This window comes from Tupaia chinensis, unplaced genomic scaffold (assembly GCF_000334495.1).
Source record: "Tupaia chinensis unplaced genomic scaffold, TupChi_1.0 Scaffold000051_1, whole genome shotgun sequence".
NCBI classification, from domain to species: Eukaryota; Metazoa; Chordata; class Mammalia; order Scandentia; family Tupaiidae; genus Tupaia; species Tupaia belangeri.
In genome coordinates, this window is record NW_006159509.1 from 432,409 (window position 1) to 447,085 (window position 14,677).

The 14,677-nt window shown below is 37.6% G+C and overlaps 1 protein-coding gene across 3 annotated transcripts in view; it reads right to left on the bottom strand.

Moving 5' to 3' along the window:
* The window catches only part of MFAP3L (microfibril associated protein 3 like), a 53,847-nt gene that overhangs the window by 8,437 nt on the left and 30,733 nt on the right, over positions 1-14,677 (bottom strand). For 2 of the 3 annotated variants that reach the window (XM_027775325.1, XM_027775322.1), the window contains 2 exons: positions 13,349-13,386; positions 12,956-13,267 (listed from right to left, as the gene is read on the bottom strand). In XM_027775325.1, coding sequence (XP_027631126.1) covers positions 12,956-13,253 — 298 coding nt within the window. In that variant the 5' untranslated portion in view covers positions 13,254-13,267; positions 13,349-13,386. Of the gene's footprint in view, positions 1-12,955; positions 13,387-14,677 lie in introns of all 3 variants that reach the window. The other variant, XM_027775324.1, reaches the window with a different exon arrangement.

A 14,677-nucleotide genomic window follows, 5' to 3' on the forward strand; every position in this document is an offset into this window, starting at 1 on the left:
AAATAAATAAATAAATGAAGTTAAACAAAATTATTCTTAAAAAAATAAATGGAACTGTTAGAGATGAAGGCTGTAATACAGGAAATCAAAACCTCCCTTGAAAGTATTAAAAGTAGATTAGATCATGTGGAAGATTAAGTCTCAGACGTAGAAGGCAGAACCTCTGACCTAGAAAAATTCACCAAAAAGACTGAGAAAATAACCCCCCAAAGTGAGTATAATATATGATAAATACTAGATACCATTAGACACACAAACATCTGGATAATCAGTATCCCAGAAGGTGAAGAAGAAGAAATTAATAAGGGCATTGATAATCTGTTCCATGAAATCCTGGAAGAAAACTTTCCAAACGTAGAGTGGCATTCAAATATCTAGATCCAAAAATACCAAGGACCCCACATAGAATTAACCCAAGAAGATCTTCTCCAAGGCACATCATAGCCAGATTTTCCAAAACCAGAGACAGAGACAAGATACTAAAAACGGCAAGAGAGAAACGTCAAGTTACTTTCAAAGGATATCTCATCAGGATAACCTCAGACCTCTCATTGGAAACAATGCAAGCAAGGAAAGAATGGGAAAATATATTCAAAGTGTTAAGTGAAAAGCAATTTCAACCAAGAATATTATATACAGAAAGATTATCCTTCATATGGGAAGAAAAAGATAAAAATACTCTCAGATAAACAAAACCTGAAAGAATTTATCAACAGCAGACCAGCTCTTCAGGAAGTTCTGAAGGGAGCGCTATGCCAGGAAAATTAAAGACAGACAGACAGAAATAAGAGAACAAATAATGACCAAGAAAATAGTCAACTTAATGGTACAGACAAGTTTGGAAATATCAGTAATAAATGTTGAATGTTAACTTCCAGAATTTATACAGAAAGATCAGACCATAGTAACACTGCAAATTCAACAAAGGAAAGATTACATGAGTATGAACTCGTGAAATAGAAGTTTATGACTTTTGACTAAAACATTACTGATTTTCTTGTACGCTTTGTCTTCCAGATTAAAAAAAATTTTGTTTTCTTCTAAGTTTCTGATAGGTTCAGCAATCAGCAGTCTGTTAATTTTTTTTAAATTGAAACATAAACTTTTCTCCCTTCCTGACCCTGCTGCAATTGCAAAATATTGGTAAGCATTCTTATTTTGTGGCAGAATGGTTATTTGCATAAATTCAATGATACAATAGTATCTGTTGCCGTGCATCAAAAAATTAATTTCTTATAGGGCTTTGTGCAAATAACAGACCAAATTGAGACTACCCTTTTTTTTCTTTTTTTTTTTTTTTTCAAAAAAGTTAGTTTATACCTCTCTTTATTAAAAGAGAGAAAAAAAATGTTTCAGAAGAAAATTACAGTGCACTTGTCACTGGATTTTAGCTTTGTCCATATTTTTAGTTTAAAATGTTTTGTGAATCAATAAAATGTGAAAAAAAATTTAGTATGGAAGGGAGGGAGGGGAAAAAGGAAAGAAAAATAAGTAAAAGTACTGGGACCAGCAGTTAGCGTAATGGCTATGTCGCTGGACTCCCGCGTAGTCGACCACGGTTTACGTCCCAGACCCGGTGGCTTAAAACTCACGCCAGGCGCATGTGCGTGCGTGCCCAAGATCCTGAGAATGGAGGAGAAGGGATTGCGGCGTGACCATTTCCCCTCGGGGGTGATTTCTCGCTATCTGTCTCTGTCTCTGTCTGTCTGGAGAGCACACGCGCCCTATAGCGAAAATCTCTCCAAAAAAAATAAAAAGTAAAAGTACTTTAATTGACAAAAACCTGTTTGCTGATAATAATATATATATAGTAATATATTTGTCTTGACTTATATAAAAAAAGTACATTGTAAAGATATATGTGATTAAATGGAAATTTTGAAAAAAAATAGAAACGATTCTGACACACAATTGTGTGTCAAACACACTGAATATTCTAACAATACAGTTCTGTTTTGGGGGTCCTTTTACGTCCGCTTTAGGCCCAGAATCAAGAAGAATCTCCACGTGGTACTTGTCCTGCCAGGAACATCTTGCGAACATTCTCTGTGCTGCACAGTGTCATTCACCTCAAACTTGCCCTGTGACTCACTCTGGAAGGGTCCTGACTTTGGCTGACAGAAAGTTAAATAAAAACACCCACATTAACTGTCACGGCAAACCTTCAGTACTATGTACATGAAGCACATGACACAGTGCTGTTCTTGGGTATTTTAAACTGTAATTGAGTGGAAGTGTCAAAGTTGTGCATTGAATCGTACTGAAGTTGCATCACCTCACAAATAACTAAAAGTATCAGTAGTTGATGTCAAGTCAGTTCTAAACGCAACAATATTGGATGAAATAAAAGAGGCAGATGTTTAGTCATCGTTTACTGATTATAATAGGAAAGTATTTCTCTAATACTCTTTCTGCTATTCACTTATTCACTTCCTGTGCCTTGCTTAGACTGTGGCTTCCCCATGGAATGTCTTTTTTCATCTTCTCACTATAAAGTGATACACATCTGAAGCTTAGGCTAAAATACTGACATACACAGAGGAGAGGGGCTACTGCAGCTCACCTGGAGACTAGATTCCCAAGGAATGTGTCATAGTCTTCCCAAGAAACTTCAGCCACAAAAATCACATGTGAAAATCTCCACGTGAACACAAATGCACATACAATCTCTTCTTTGGAAAGAGAAAAGCTGACAGATGTTGTTTCTCAGCTGTACTATAGTGTGTGTGCTACGCTACAGGACAGAGCTGACATTTTTAGAAGGACAGTGATCTTTTTTGTTTGCTCATTCAGTGAACAAATATCATTGAACAAATTGTCTATGTACCAGGTTCCGTGCTAGGTGATAGGAATACAAAGACAAGTAAGACATGATCCCTGGCTGCAAAAAACATCCAGTCACAGGAGAGAAACAAGACTCTAACAGACAGCTATAGTATCGTGTGACAAGTGTAAAAGCACAGAGGAAGGATTTGCTGGAGAGCACAGCAAGAAGAGCTTCCTAGAGCAGGGCAGTTCCAAGCCAGGTAGAAGAGGAATGGGAGTAAAGAAAAAGGATTTTTAAAGCCAGAGGGAGATAGTAAAGGGAGGGAGCATATGAACAAAAGAACATGGTGTAAACTGGCTATGTATAAAATTAAGACAGGCTTCAGTGGAGCTTGAGAGAGATGCAGGGCCAGAGTACAAGAGGGCCTCAAAATGTGCATTAGCTTTATATTTATCTGCTAGGGGAATGGGAGCCTGTCCATCTTCTGAATCTCATTTTACGTGACTTTTTCCCTAGCAGAATTGCCTTAAAGGGCCACAGGACCTTTGCATATACATTTTTCTTCCTGAAAAATCCTCCTTCCTCCCCATTCCAAGTTTCATCTGACACATTCTTAGTCCACCTAAGACATCATCCTTGCATCTCACCTCATTGCCTAAGAAATCCTTTGCTGAACTCTAATCAAATTAATAGAGACAACCCAAAAGCCTAGAAGCACATAAAGCCAAGTATAGAAATTTAAAAAAATGATGAACATGGTATTTCAAATAAGTAGAGAAAGATGACAGATGTAATTGACTTTAGTTGAAAGAAAATAAAGGTAAATCCCTACATTGTATGATATACAAAAATAAATCCCAAGCACAGATATGATCTACATGTAAAATTAAGAGTATAAAAGTAAGAGAGAATATAAAAATGTTTTTATAACTTTGGGATATAAAGGCCTTTTTATGCATTTCAAGAATCTCAGAAACTATAAAGGGAAACACTAATAGATCAGATTTCTCCCAAACAAAATTTTTTACACCATAAAATATGTCAAATTAAAGTAAAGTTAAAAGCAAATGACATACTGGGAGAAAATTCTAGAATATTTGATAAATGCTTAATGACTAAGACACAAAGAACTCCTATAAATCAAGCAAGTCGAAACAAACTCAAAAGAGAAAACAAGGAAAGGATACAAAGATATAATTTGCAGAAACAAAGGAATGTAAATTATATCTATGTGCACAAAAAAATTTATGATTAAATTATGATAAAATGGAAGAAATTAAAGTAATATTTAAAATCATACCTTCTCACCATTCATATTGCCAAAATAAAGAGGGAAGGCACAAATTACATCTTAGGTAGCTGAGAATATACAGAAAGGGGCACTTTCACACATCACAGCTGGGAGTTAAGTTGGTAAAATCTTAGGAAAGCTCATTTGGAGGCATCTGCCAAAACTTAAAATGAAGGTAACCTATGACCTACTTTGAGACTTTTTAAAATTCTTCAAGTCAGTCAAGCCTAGATTGAAAACAAAACAAAACAAAACAAAAACAAAAACAAAAACCCACACACTAGTAAATGAATGTAAGAAAATCAAAGCAGGCTGGATGCCACATGGCCAGTTGCACAGTTCAAGTTCCTGACCCAGCAGCTTGAGAAACACACTGGGTGTGTGTGTGTGTGTATGCCCCAAATCCCAAAAGAAGGGAGAAAAGAGGAGATTGCAGTGTGATCATTCCCTATGGGGAAAGGTATGCTTTCTCACTTTTCTTTCTCCCCATCTCTTTCTCTCTCTGGTAAGTGCACATACCCTCTGGAAAATTAAGAAAAAAAAAATCAAAATATCAAGAAAAACAAAAGCTTCAGAACAGTGTTTCTTCCCAGGGATTCAGCTCCAGAGCTTTCCTCCACTGCCAACTATCTCTGGGAGAAGTTGTAACCCTGGTTCTGTACCATGGAAGTGGCTGACCTGGTACCACCAGGCTAACTGTGCATACACATGAACTGTCATGTCAAAAGGACAGTGCCTGGTAGACCATCTAGCAGTGAGAGAAGCAGATCAACAGTATCACGTTTACAACTGTACCTGTAAACAGCAAGAGAGCCTATGGTATGGGGGTTAGCGTGACTCAGTGTGAAACCAATACATGGTACCACCAAAACTATTTCCCCCATAAAGAACTTCTGACCAAATGACTGGTGAATAGAAAAGAGTAAGTGGGCCAGCTCCTTGAAGGCACTGCAGGGTCTGGTTATAAACACAAGGTGGTTAAGATGGCTGGTTCCTACATGACTGAGTGTGCAGTTTGGGTTCTGGACCTGGTGGCTTGAAAAACATGCCAGGTGCATGTGTGTATATGCCCAAAATCCCAAGAGAAGAGACAGATGGAAAAGGGGTTGTGGCAAAGCCATTCCCCATTGAGGGGGAAGTTCCTTTCTCTCTCTTTCTCTATGGTGAGCACACATGCCATCAACACTTTTTAGAAATGAAGAACCGGAAAGAAAGGAGGAGCACAACCTGCAAGTACACTATAATTACAGCATTTCTCTAAACTCCAGCTCTACTGAAATCTGTCCAGCTGTTCCTGAGGATCACCGAGCATTAAAAATTAACATTACATTCAAATGCTAAGCTCTTAGAATTCCCCGCAAATTACTTATTTGAAGAAATAGGTTTCCTTTTCCTCAGAGATATCTTTCTATGAATGTGTATGTGTAAACAAACTGATGTATGGTTTGTCTATATCCCTGAGTGGTATAAACAGATTAAAACTATTCACAATCCCATTTAGATACTTAGTCTCTTAAACTTCACACATTCATACTTTTCAAGGAGAGTCCAACTTGCCAAAACAAGTATGTTATTTTCTTGAAACCAACTTAAATAAAAATAATCAGGTGATAAGAGCCGCAATAAGTGTTTTTGCAAACATGAATGAAATATAACATTCACATGAGTGAGTATTGCATGGATCCGGCACTCTTCAAATAAACATAAAATACTCTATGTATATGTATGTGTGTCTAGAAAGCATGGTACATATTTTCCACTATGTGCAACAGAGGCTACCAAAGAGAAAGGACCCATGCCTTTGCACAAAATAACTGGAAACAAATTTAGCACTGTGGCTGCACCTGTTACGAGGCTTCTGCAGTAGATGCCAGCTCCTTGAAGCCACTGTAGGGTCAGGTTGTAAACTCCACAAGCTGCAAGGGTCCTTGTGTCCCACCCCCAATCCTCTCAGGAGACCTTTTCAGAAAGGACTAGGGCAGCTATTTCCTGTGTCGTGTGGAGCAAAGGTAGCCTGGGCTAATACAGGCTTAGCTTGGCTTTCAGCTCAGGAAGGTGGGGGTGGAAGGATTCTGCTATTCAGAAAGTGCAGTTCTGTTCTGCTTCCAGTTATTAATATCTGAAAAGAACCTGCTGTCTTTTTATGTCTTGGAAAGGGAAATGTCTAATCTCATAGTTGATTTGATCTAGTAATCTTAATTTTTTTTTTAAAGTGCCAAGCATCTAAATTCCACAAGGGCTAGCAATATTCTTTCCTTAGAGAAGCCACAGGTGATCTTTCAAAACAAGAAAATCCTACAATTGGATCATATAAATAATTTATGCTTTGGGAATCTCACCTGTCATTCTTATCTGAGATGGATCTGAATGAGTCTTTTCACTAAGACTAAAATGATCTGGGCTCACATCCTAAATGGAGTGCAAGTCACTATAGAAGCACAAAAATGGTGGTACCATGTTGGCCCTAAATATGGCTTAATTTGGAAAATGAACCTGAGTGCCATAAATTAAGGTACTTTTATGACAAAGTAGCATGATGGGTTCAAATGCCTAACTCGAAGGTATACTTTGGAATGATTCTTCAGTTAGCGCAGGGGTGCTCCTTTAGTGAGACCACGGTTTCTGAGCTTTGGCACTACTGACATTTGAGGCTGAATGAACTTTTGTTGCAGGGGGTGTCCTTAGCATTGCAGGTGGTTTAGGAGCATCCCTGGCTTCTGCTTGCTTGATGTCAATAACTTACATCCCTAACCCTCAACATTTATGACAACCAAAGATATCTCCAAGCTTTGCCACATGTTCTTTGGGGAAGAGGAAGGGCAGGTCCCAGTTGAAAACCATGGGTCAGACAAATGTAGAGCTTATCTTGTGCGTAATATAACTTTGTGATTTCCATATGCTGGTTTTTCAAAGATAGAAGCATATTAACTATCAGAAGGCTCTTTGTACACAAAAGTAATGTGTTCAGAAAGGGGGGCCTCTGATAAGGCAGGGAATTCCAAACTTGTTCTCATAACAATCACAACATTATTCTGAAATTTCAAGAAACATTTAAGGAGTATACACTGTTTTCCTTAATTTATCGAAATAATTTTTTAAAGGCTGAGAAACTGAGAAAGGGAATAAGAAATTACCCAATTTCTTATCTTTACAAAATACATTATAAAATAGAGGCTTAAACATTTGAAGTCTATTTTTTGAGAATATACTATAATATTAATGATAGTAATAGTTATAGTTGCCATTTACTGAGGGTTTGGTATGTTCCAGGTACTATATTAAGACTCAATAATTTATTCAAGACGCACCTTCACTTAGTAGTATTATAAACAGAATTATCTCACAGATGCAAAAATTGTGGTTCAGAAAAGTCAAGGAATTTGCTTAAAGATTATAGAGCAATTCTTTTGAATTTCCAGTAATATATTCATAGATAAAGCATGTCTTTTTTGTTTTGTTTTTAATTTTGTTATGGGGTTCATGTGCTTCCTGGAGAGAGAGAACAAAACAGAGAGAGAAAAAAAGTGAGAAAGTATACTCCCCCTCCTCAGGGGGCATAGCCATGCTGAAGTCCCTCCTCTTTTGTTCTCCTCTCTGGATTTTGGGCATGCACACACACATGTGCCTGGTGTGTGTGTTTGAATCCCAGACCCAGTAGCTGGGTCGAATCAGCTGTGCGGGATCCAGCTGCCTTAACCACCACACCACTGACTGGCCTACATAAACCGTGTTTAACGCCTTTCAGTCATTTTTTTTTTTTTTAAAATCTCAAGTGGTTAATGTGTTTAATAAAGAACTGAATATATCTTAATATGTTAATATTCTACTTTACACTAAGAGTTAAAGGATAATTTAACTGAGTGTGCAGGTCCGCCCACACACACATACAAATGTGTATGTAAAACAGGGAAGTGATAAACTACAGTCTTAAAACTTGGCTGGCAGGGCTTGTTGTCTCTTGCAGAACTAGTTAAAAGGCATTTCACAATCTAGTCAAAGAATTTGCAAAAGTAAAGAGATAAAAATAAGCAGTGTAAACTAACAGCAAAATTTACAATAATGATTCCATGACACTACACTAGTAGTTGTAATAATGATAAACTTTGTGCAATTCAGCTTGGTTTAATCATATGCATATATATTATTAAAATAAATTCTTGATTGTTTTTGATAGCAGGATACTATAAGAGTATTGAGAACAAATCTACAGAAAAGTTGAAAACCTAACTTACAGTAAAAAGTTCAAATTTAATTTCTAACAAGCCAGTGTTCATAAAAGCCTATACTGTACCAGGTGACTTTCTTGAAATACTAATTACTTATCATCTGATAAAGATGCTGATGTGAATTTAAATGGTTTAAAGTCACAATAAGAAGGCACAAGAAAAATATATTGGCAAATTAGTCCTTGAAATAATTGCAACTTTTTCATAATACTTCTTGGCAACTATACATTTCTATTTGCCTCTAGCAAAAGAAAAACTGAAAATAGTATATTTTGTGACCATTTGTGGTTATTCATGTTGTTTGAATTCTGAATTATTTCTGTAATGTGGTTGGTGGACTACCTCAAATAGATTCTTTGGTGAACTACCAAAAACTTTCAGATACAGATTACATACTAGCTCTCCTGATCCTGTGGAAATGAAGGTGACACACATCAGAGATGCAGACCAAGCCAGCTGCTCCTCCGGTCAATGACAGGAAATAGCCCCATTCTTTCCAGAACCGGTGGGGCTAGCTGAATGATAGCTATCTCACTTTTTCAGCATAAACAAGAAATGAAATGAAATTGTTCCTTTCCAGGCTAATCACAAAGTGAGTGGTAGTGTGTTCCTAGAGCAACTCACCAGATGGTTTGAATACATTATTTTGTGTGCGTGCATGCCACATACACAAATCCTAATACTGCCTAACTCTAATGTTGGTGGCCAGAATGCCTCTTCCGTCTAGGAACTCCTCCCACATTCACTTAGGTGGATTAGATACTTGCCAACATTTTTCACCTACCCAAACCAAAAGGATAAGCAGATGTTGGTTGGCACACAGGCAGAATAAATACCAGCTGGCTATACTCTGGTTATGTAATACCATCTCCATTCACCTTGTACTCCTGTGTCTACGTGAGGATTGACAACACCTCACTGTCATGTTTCTTTATAAGGACTAGAAATAATATGTGCAAATTGGTGTAGGGACTCGTAAATGTCAGTATAGGTTGAGTATCTCTTCTCTGAAATGCTTACGACCAGAAGTGTTCTGGATTTTGAATTTTTCAGATTTTGGTCTATTTATAGTTGAGTTGAGTTATAAATAAAACAAAGTTCCATTAAAACTTCTGGCCATAATGAGATATCTTGGAGATGGGACCCAAGTCTAAACATGAAATTTATTTATATTTGATATATACTTTATATACATAGCTTGAGGGTAATTTATATAATATTTTGTTTTGAGCTGCAATTCATCTCATGAGGTTAGATGTAGAAATTTTTCACTTGTGGTGTCATGTCAGAGCTCAAATAGTTTTGGATTTTGTATCATTTTTGATTTTCCAATTAAGGATGCTCCATCTGTAGTTGCTAATGAAAAATTAATTTTATTAATTTGGTTTAACAACACCCTAGTGCAGCACAGCAAGGTTCTAGAATATTAGCATAAATAAAACAAAGTTCCATTAAAACTTCTAGCCTATAAGCCTGCAAATTGAAATCTGCCTATGTTATATAATATAGGTACTTCCTCCATCAGAAATTAAAAGTTAAAGGCCATGGATTCACTAATAGGCATTTGGCACTAAAATCCTAATATTTTATGAGGAGGGATCTCATTTCTGCTGTTTTCTATGAGTTGCTGGGTTGTCAGGTATAATATTTTATATATTACTCCATGTTACTTATGCTCTAACATTACTATTATTATCATTATTATTATTATTATTTTGGAGAGGTTTTTGCTACAGGGCACATGCGCTTGCCAGAAAGACAGAGAGACATAGAGAGACAGAAAGCAAGAAATGACCCTCTGGGGGGATGGCCACACTGCAATCTCTTCTCCTCCATTCGCCTTTTGGGATTTTGGGCACGCATGCACATGTGCCCAGCATGAGTTAAGCCATCGGGTCTGGAACTCGAACCGCGGTCGACTACACGGGAGTCCAGCGACATAGCCATTACGCTAACTGCTGGTCCCCTAACAATACTATTAAGTATCTTAATTACAAAACTGAGCTGGAACATCAAGTACTAGTATCATGAGTTTTTTTGAGAAAATCTAAAGTGCACCTTCCTTATAAAACTTAAAATAGTTATCTGATTTATCAGCAAGGCTACTGTCTAGAAGCAAAATGAGAGTGCTGAATTATGATGGAGCCATTCTCTGTACCAAAGGCTTTCAGCTGGCTACTTCTGTCTTAGAAGTTTACTGACAAGCTACTACTACAGAGCATCTATGCAACCGCAAACAAAAGAAAATTGTGCCAAACATGACTACCATCAATATTTCAACTCTCTCAATATACAAATGAAGAAGGCAAGACACTGAGTTTGCCTGCCAAGACTGAGTCAATAGTTACAAAGGCTTTTTCAAGTAAGATGTCACACATATCTCCGAAGCAGTAACATGCTGCTTTGGGACAATTCTCAAAATGTTGTGACCGAAATCTAGGCCCCGACACTATGCTATTACCATGGTTTTCTTTCTTTCTAGGACTCAGTCAGTGTCCCTTCCCCAATGTTTTAATACCCAAGGATAACCTTTCTTTTAGGGTTCATGTGAAACATAGATTCATAGTCCTTGTTCCTCTTAATTCAGTCACCCTGATATCCCGGGCAGTGGACTCACTCTGCAGAAACAGCCCATAAGATACATAAGCCTAAGTGTGCACTTGTTACTGTGGTTACTGTTCTTCCTTCACAAATGTGATATCACTTCCTTTTGACTTATAGCCATGGAGGAAGGAGCTGTATGAATGGAAATCAATTGTGGGCTAGGGATGGTGGTCCTTCATCTTTCCACATCAACAGTGAAAGTTCTAGACATAGCCATTTAACAATATCAGAACCTTGGCAAATTTTGATAAAAGAAGATTTGGACTTTAATGTTTAAGGTCCCTTCTAATTAAACATTTCCATGGTCCCATAATTTCACTTGGGGAGAAAAAGTTCTATTCTAAACATACAAATGATTAAACATACAAATGGTTTTCATAATATGTAATATTTTGATTTAAGGGAAGGTTTATTATGCTGTACAACCTTGACTAGCTAACCAAAAGTAATGAAAGGGATAGCACTACAGGGAAGCCGCTATCAGGTAGGTCGACTTCTAGAAACCTTAACCATTAGGAACACAGCTGTGAGCCAGAAGTATGTAATTGCAAGAAAATCCCATTCACTTAGCTTCTATGGAGACATAAGGCATTAGTCTCTCTTCTTTTTCAGAGAAATTAAGATAAAACAAAAGGAAAAAATTATAAATGTAGGTTTTCCTAGGGCAGAAATTCTTCTGGGGATTGTTTATTGGTTGCAGGGTTATATAGAATAGGAAGGGCAACATGAATGAAAGAAACTAATAAGCTGCTATTTCAGAACAAAGGTCTTTTTACTCGCCCATCCTCAGTCCCCTGCTTCATTAAACAGTAAATGCTAAGGAGAGCAGATTAACTCCTTCAAAGCAATCAGACCAGACAATTACTTCTCACATCCAAAATAAGAAGTATACTGATTCCTGATGATCCAATTCTGTCTGTGGCTGGAGTCTTTCCTGAAGCTCAGTGCCTAGGAAGGTGATTCACACTTCTTGTCCTAATAACCAAACATTCTTCTACTGCTGGTATCCTTTTATTGCACCTTCCCTTCCTCCTGGCCTTGGTCTGGAAATTTCAGCTAGCTCTCCAGGAGCACAGAATGACCTCAGCCGGTGGTTGAGAACTTGCACAGAGGTTTCTTTTAAGAAGTGTGGGCTTTAGATTCATAGTTAATGAATCAAACTGACATTTAATGATAAATAACTGCCATATTGTTTACTTGAGTCATTTTCATGCAAGAAAACAAAACTCCCTTATAAATGGAACATACTAGGGAAAATTCATTTTGTATTTGTCTCTGTAATTTTTTTTTTTTTTAATTACCAGAGGGCCTGTGCACTTGCCAGAAAGAGAAACAGAGAAGGGAAGCAAGAAAGCACTCCCCAATGGAGCGTGCTCATGGTGCAATCCCCTCTCCTCCATTTCTCCTTCCTATCAGGATTTGAGGCACGCCTGCACATATGCTCATCATGTAGCTACCAGGGCTAGGATTTGAGCTGTTTTTGACTATGTGGCATCTAGCTCCCTTAACTACTAGACTACAGGGCCACCCTCTAGAATGTTTTCTTTTCTTTTTAAAATTTTGCTATAGGGCATGTGCACTTGCTGGACAGAAACAGAGAGAGAGAGGGGAAGAGAGGAAAGGAAAATGAGAATGCACCCCTAAGAGGGGGAACGGCCATCCCACAATTCCCTTCTCCTCCACTGTACTCCTGGGATTCTGGGAATGCACACATATGAGCCCAGCATGTTTTTCAAGCTGCTGGGTCTGGGCCTTGAACAGTGCAGTTGGTCATGTGGGATCCAACTGCCTTAACCAGCTGGCCCTTACAATATTTGGAATGCATGATATTAAAAAATTCCAATCAGCCTTTTAAAAGGCTTTAGTGTTTGTGCTTTGTCTGCTGAGTCAATGAATGAAAAAATGAATTAATTACTGCTTTGGATCCTTAAGGACAGATATTTGCTCTCTTGCCTTAGAAAAATAATGAGTTCTTTAAAAGACCTGTGTAAGAACAACTAACATTAAAGGTGTTGGCTCCAAAGTCTGTGTTTATATTTTATGACATGATACAACTTTAAAGCCTACCTCCTCCTCTCTCCTTCTCATCCTCTTCTTCTTTCAGCAGCTTGCCAACAGAATTATACCACTTGAATTGTGGGTCAGGGATGCCATAAACACTACAATTAATCAAGGCACTGTTCCCTTCCTTGACTATGATATGGTCAGTTCTGGCAATGATTACGGGCACAGAGCCCAAGACCATGTCAGTGCCATTTAAAGTGCTGTTAGTCACACTCTTAGCACTTGCTAGAGTGGATACTAGGATTAAAAAGGGCACAGAAGGTAGAAAGCACACAGTCAGATGGCTCTTCCATTGATCCATCTTCTTTGCTTGCTCTGTAAGGCAATAGAGAGATGGTTTGCCAGTGGAATCTTCTATCAGACAACACACTGTTCAGAGCAGGCCATGGGACAAACCTGTCTTGGATCCATAGAGTTGATACTTGATTAAGAACCTGTTAAAAAAAGAAAAAAAGAGAATACCACACACACGTAAATATTAGCATCCATACTTTAAAAATACTAATTATAAAATATTAGCTCTCAGCTAAAATATAGATTTACAATTTTTTTTTATTTTAAAAAGAGACTTTTGCTATAGGGAGTATGCACTCACTGGAGAGAGAGAGAGAGAGAGAGAGAGAGACATACAAAAAGTGAGAAATCACCCCTTGGGGGTATGGTCATTCCACAATCCCTTCTCCATTCTCCTCTTTGGGTACACATGCACCTGACATAAGTTTTAAGTCATCAGGTCCAGGACTCAAACCATGGTCAACTATGTGGGAGTCCAGCAACATAACCATTATGCCATCTACTGGTCCCAATCTACACAGTTTTGTTTTGTTTTGCTTTGTTTTTTTTTTAAAAAAAACACAATCTGAAGATGTTCCAAATGTTCAATTATATTTTTCATAGAAATTGCAACAGTATAATTTTGTTATTTGTGCTATTAAAACATATAGCTCTTAGGAGGAACAAATATATTCCTACTAAGAAAATTATATATACATATAGCTATGTATACCTATTTAACAATATATGATAAATTTGTACCATATTACGACTTGGTAGAGTTCAGAAACAGATTCAGGCTTTTTTATGTAGAATTACAAGGTCTCTTTACCCTCCCACCTGTCTTCATTATGGATGTCCTGATTGTTTACTTTTGGTGTTCCTTAACCTCTTCTCTACCAGTAAATATCATCTGAGGTTTAATTCATTGTTCACAGCTTGGGCTCTGTAGCATTTAGAAGGACCAGAATTAGTCTGTATTCTTCTGACTCCCCCATGACAGCTTCTATTGAGTAGAATACTCTTTCTTCCCTTAGCAATTACCCATGTTTCTTTGCGCCACCACCGTCAAGCTTTTTCTGTTTTATTGTTATCTATTGAATCCAGGTCACTCACAGAATTCTCTAGTTTCAATCTTCATCGGCCTCCTAGAGGCTGGGGAACATCCTTACTATGTGTGAACTGACATTATGGTGGCTACGTTTCTACATCCAAGGATCTAACCTTCACCTATTCCTTTCCATTTCATCCACTTACCCCAAAGTCACATTTTGGACCTTTCATCTCCCCAAATTCTAAATTCTGAATTCCAAGTAATTCTGAAATTCCAAATAAACCACCTTTAACTGCAACCAATTGTTCCTCCAGGTCTCTTATTTGCCTCACTGGGATTCTAGCTCTTTTATTTTTCTCAGTCTCTCCCTCCCCATCCGTGATCTGCATGGTTCATTT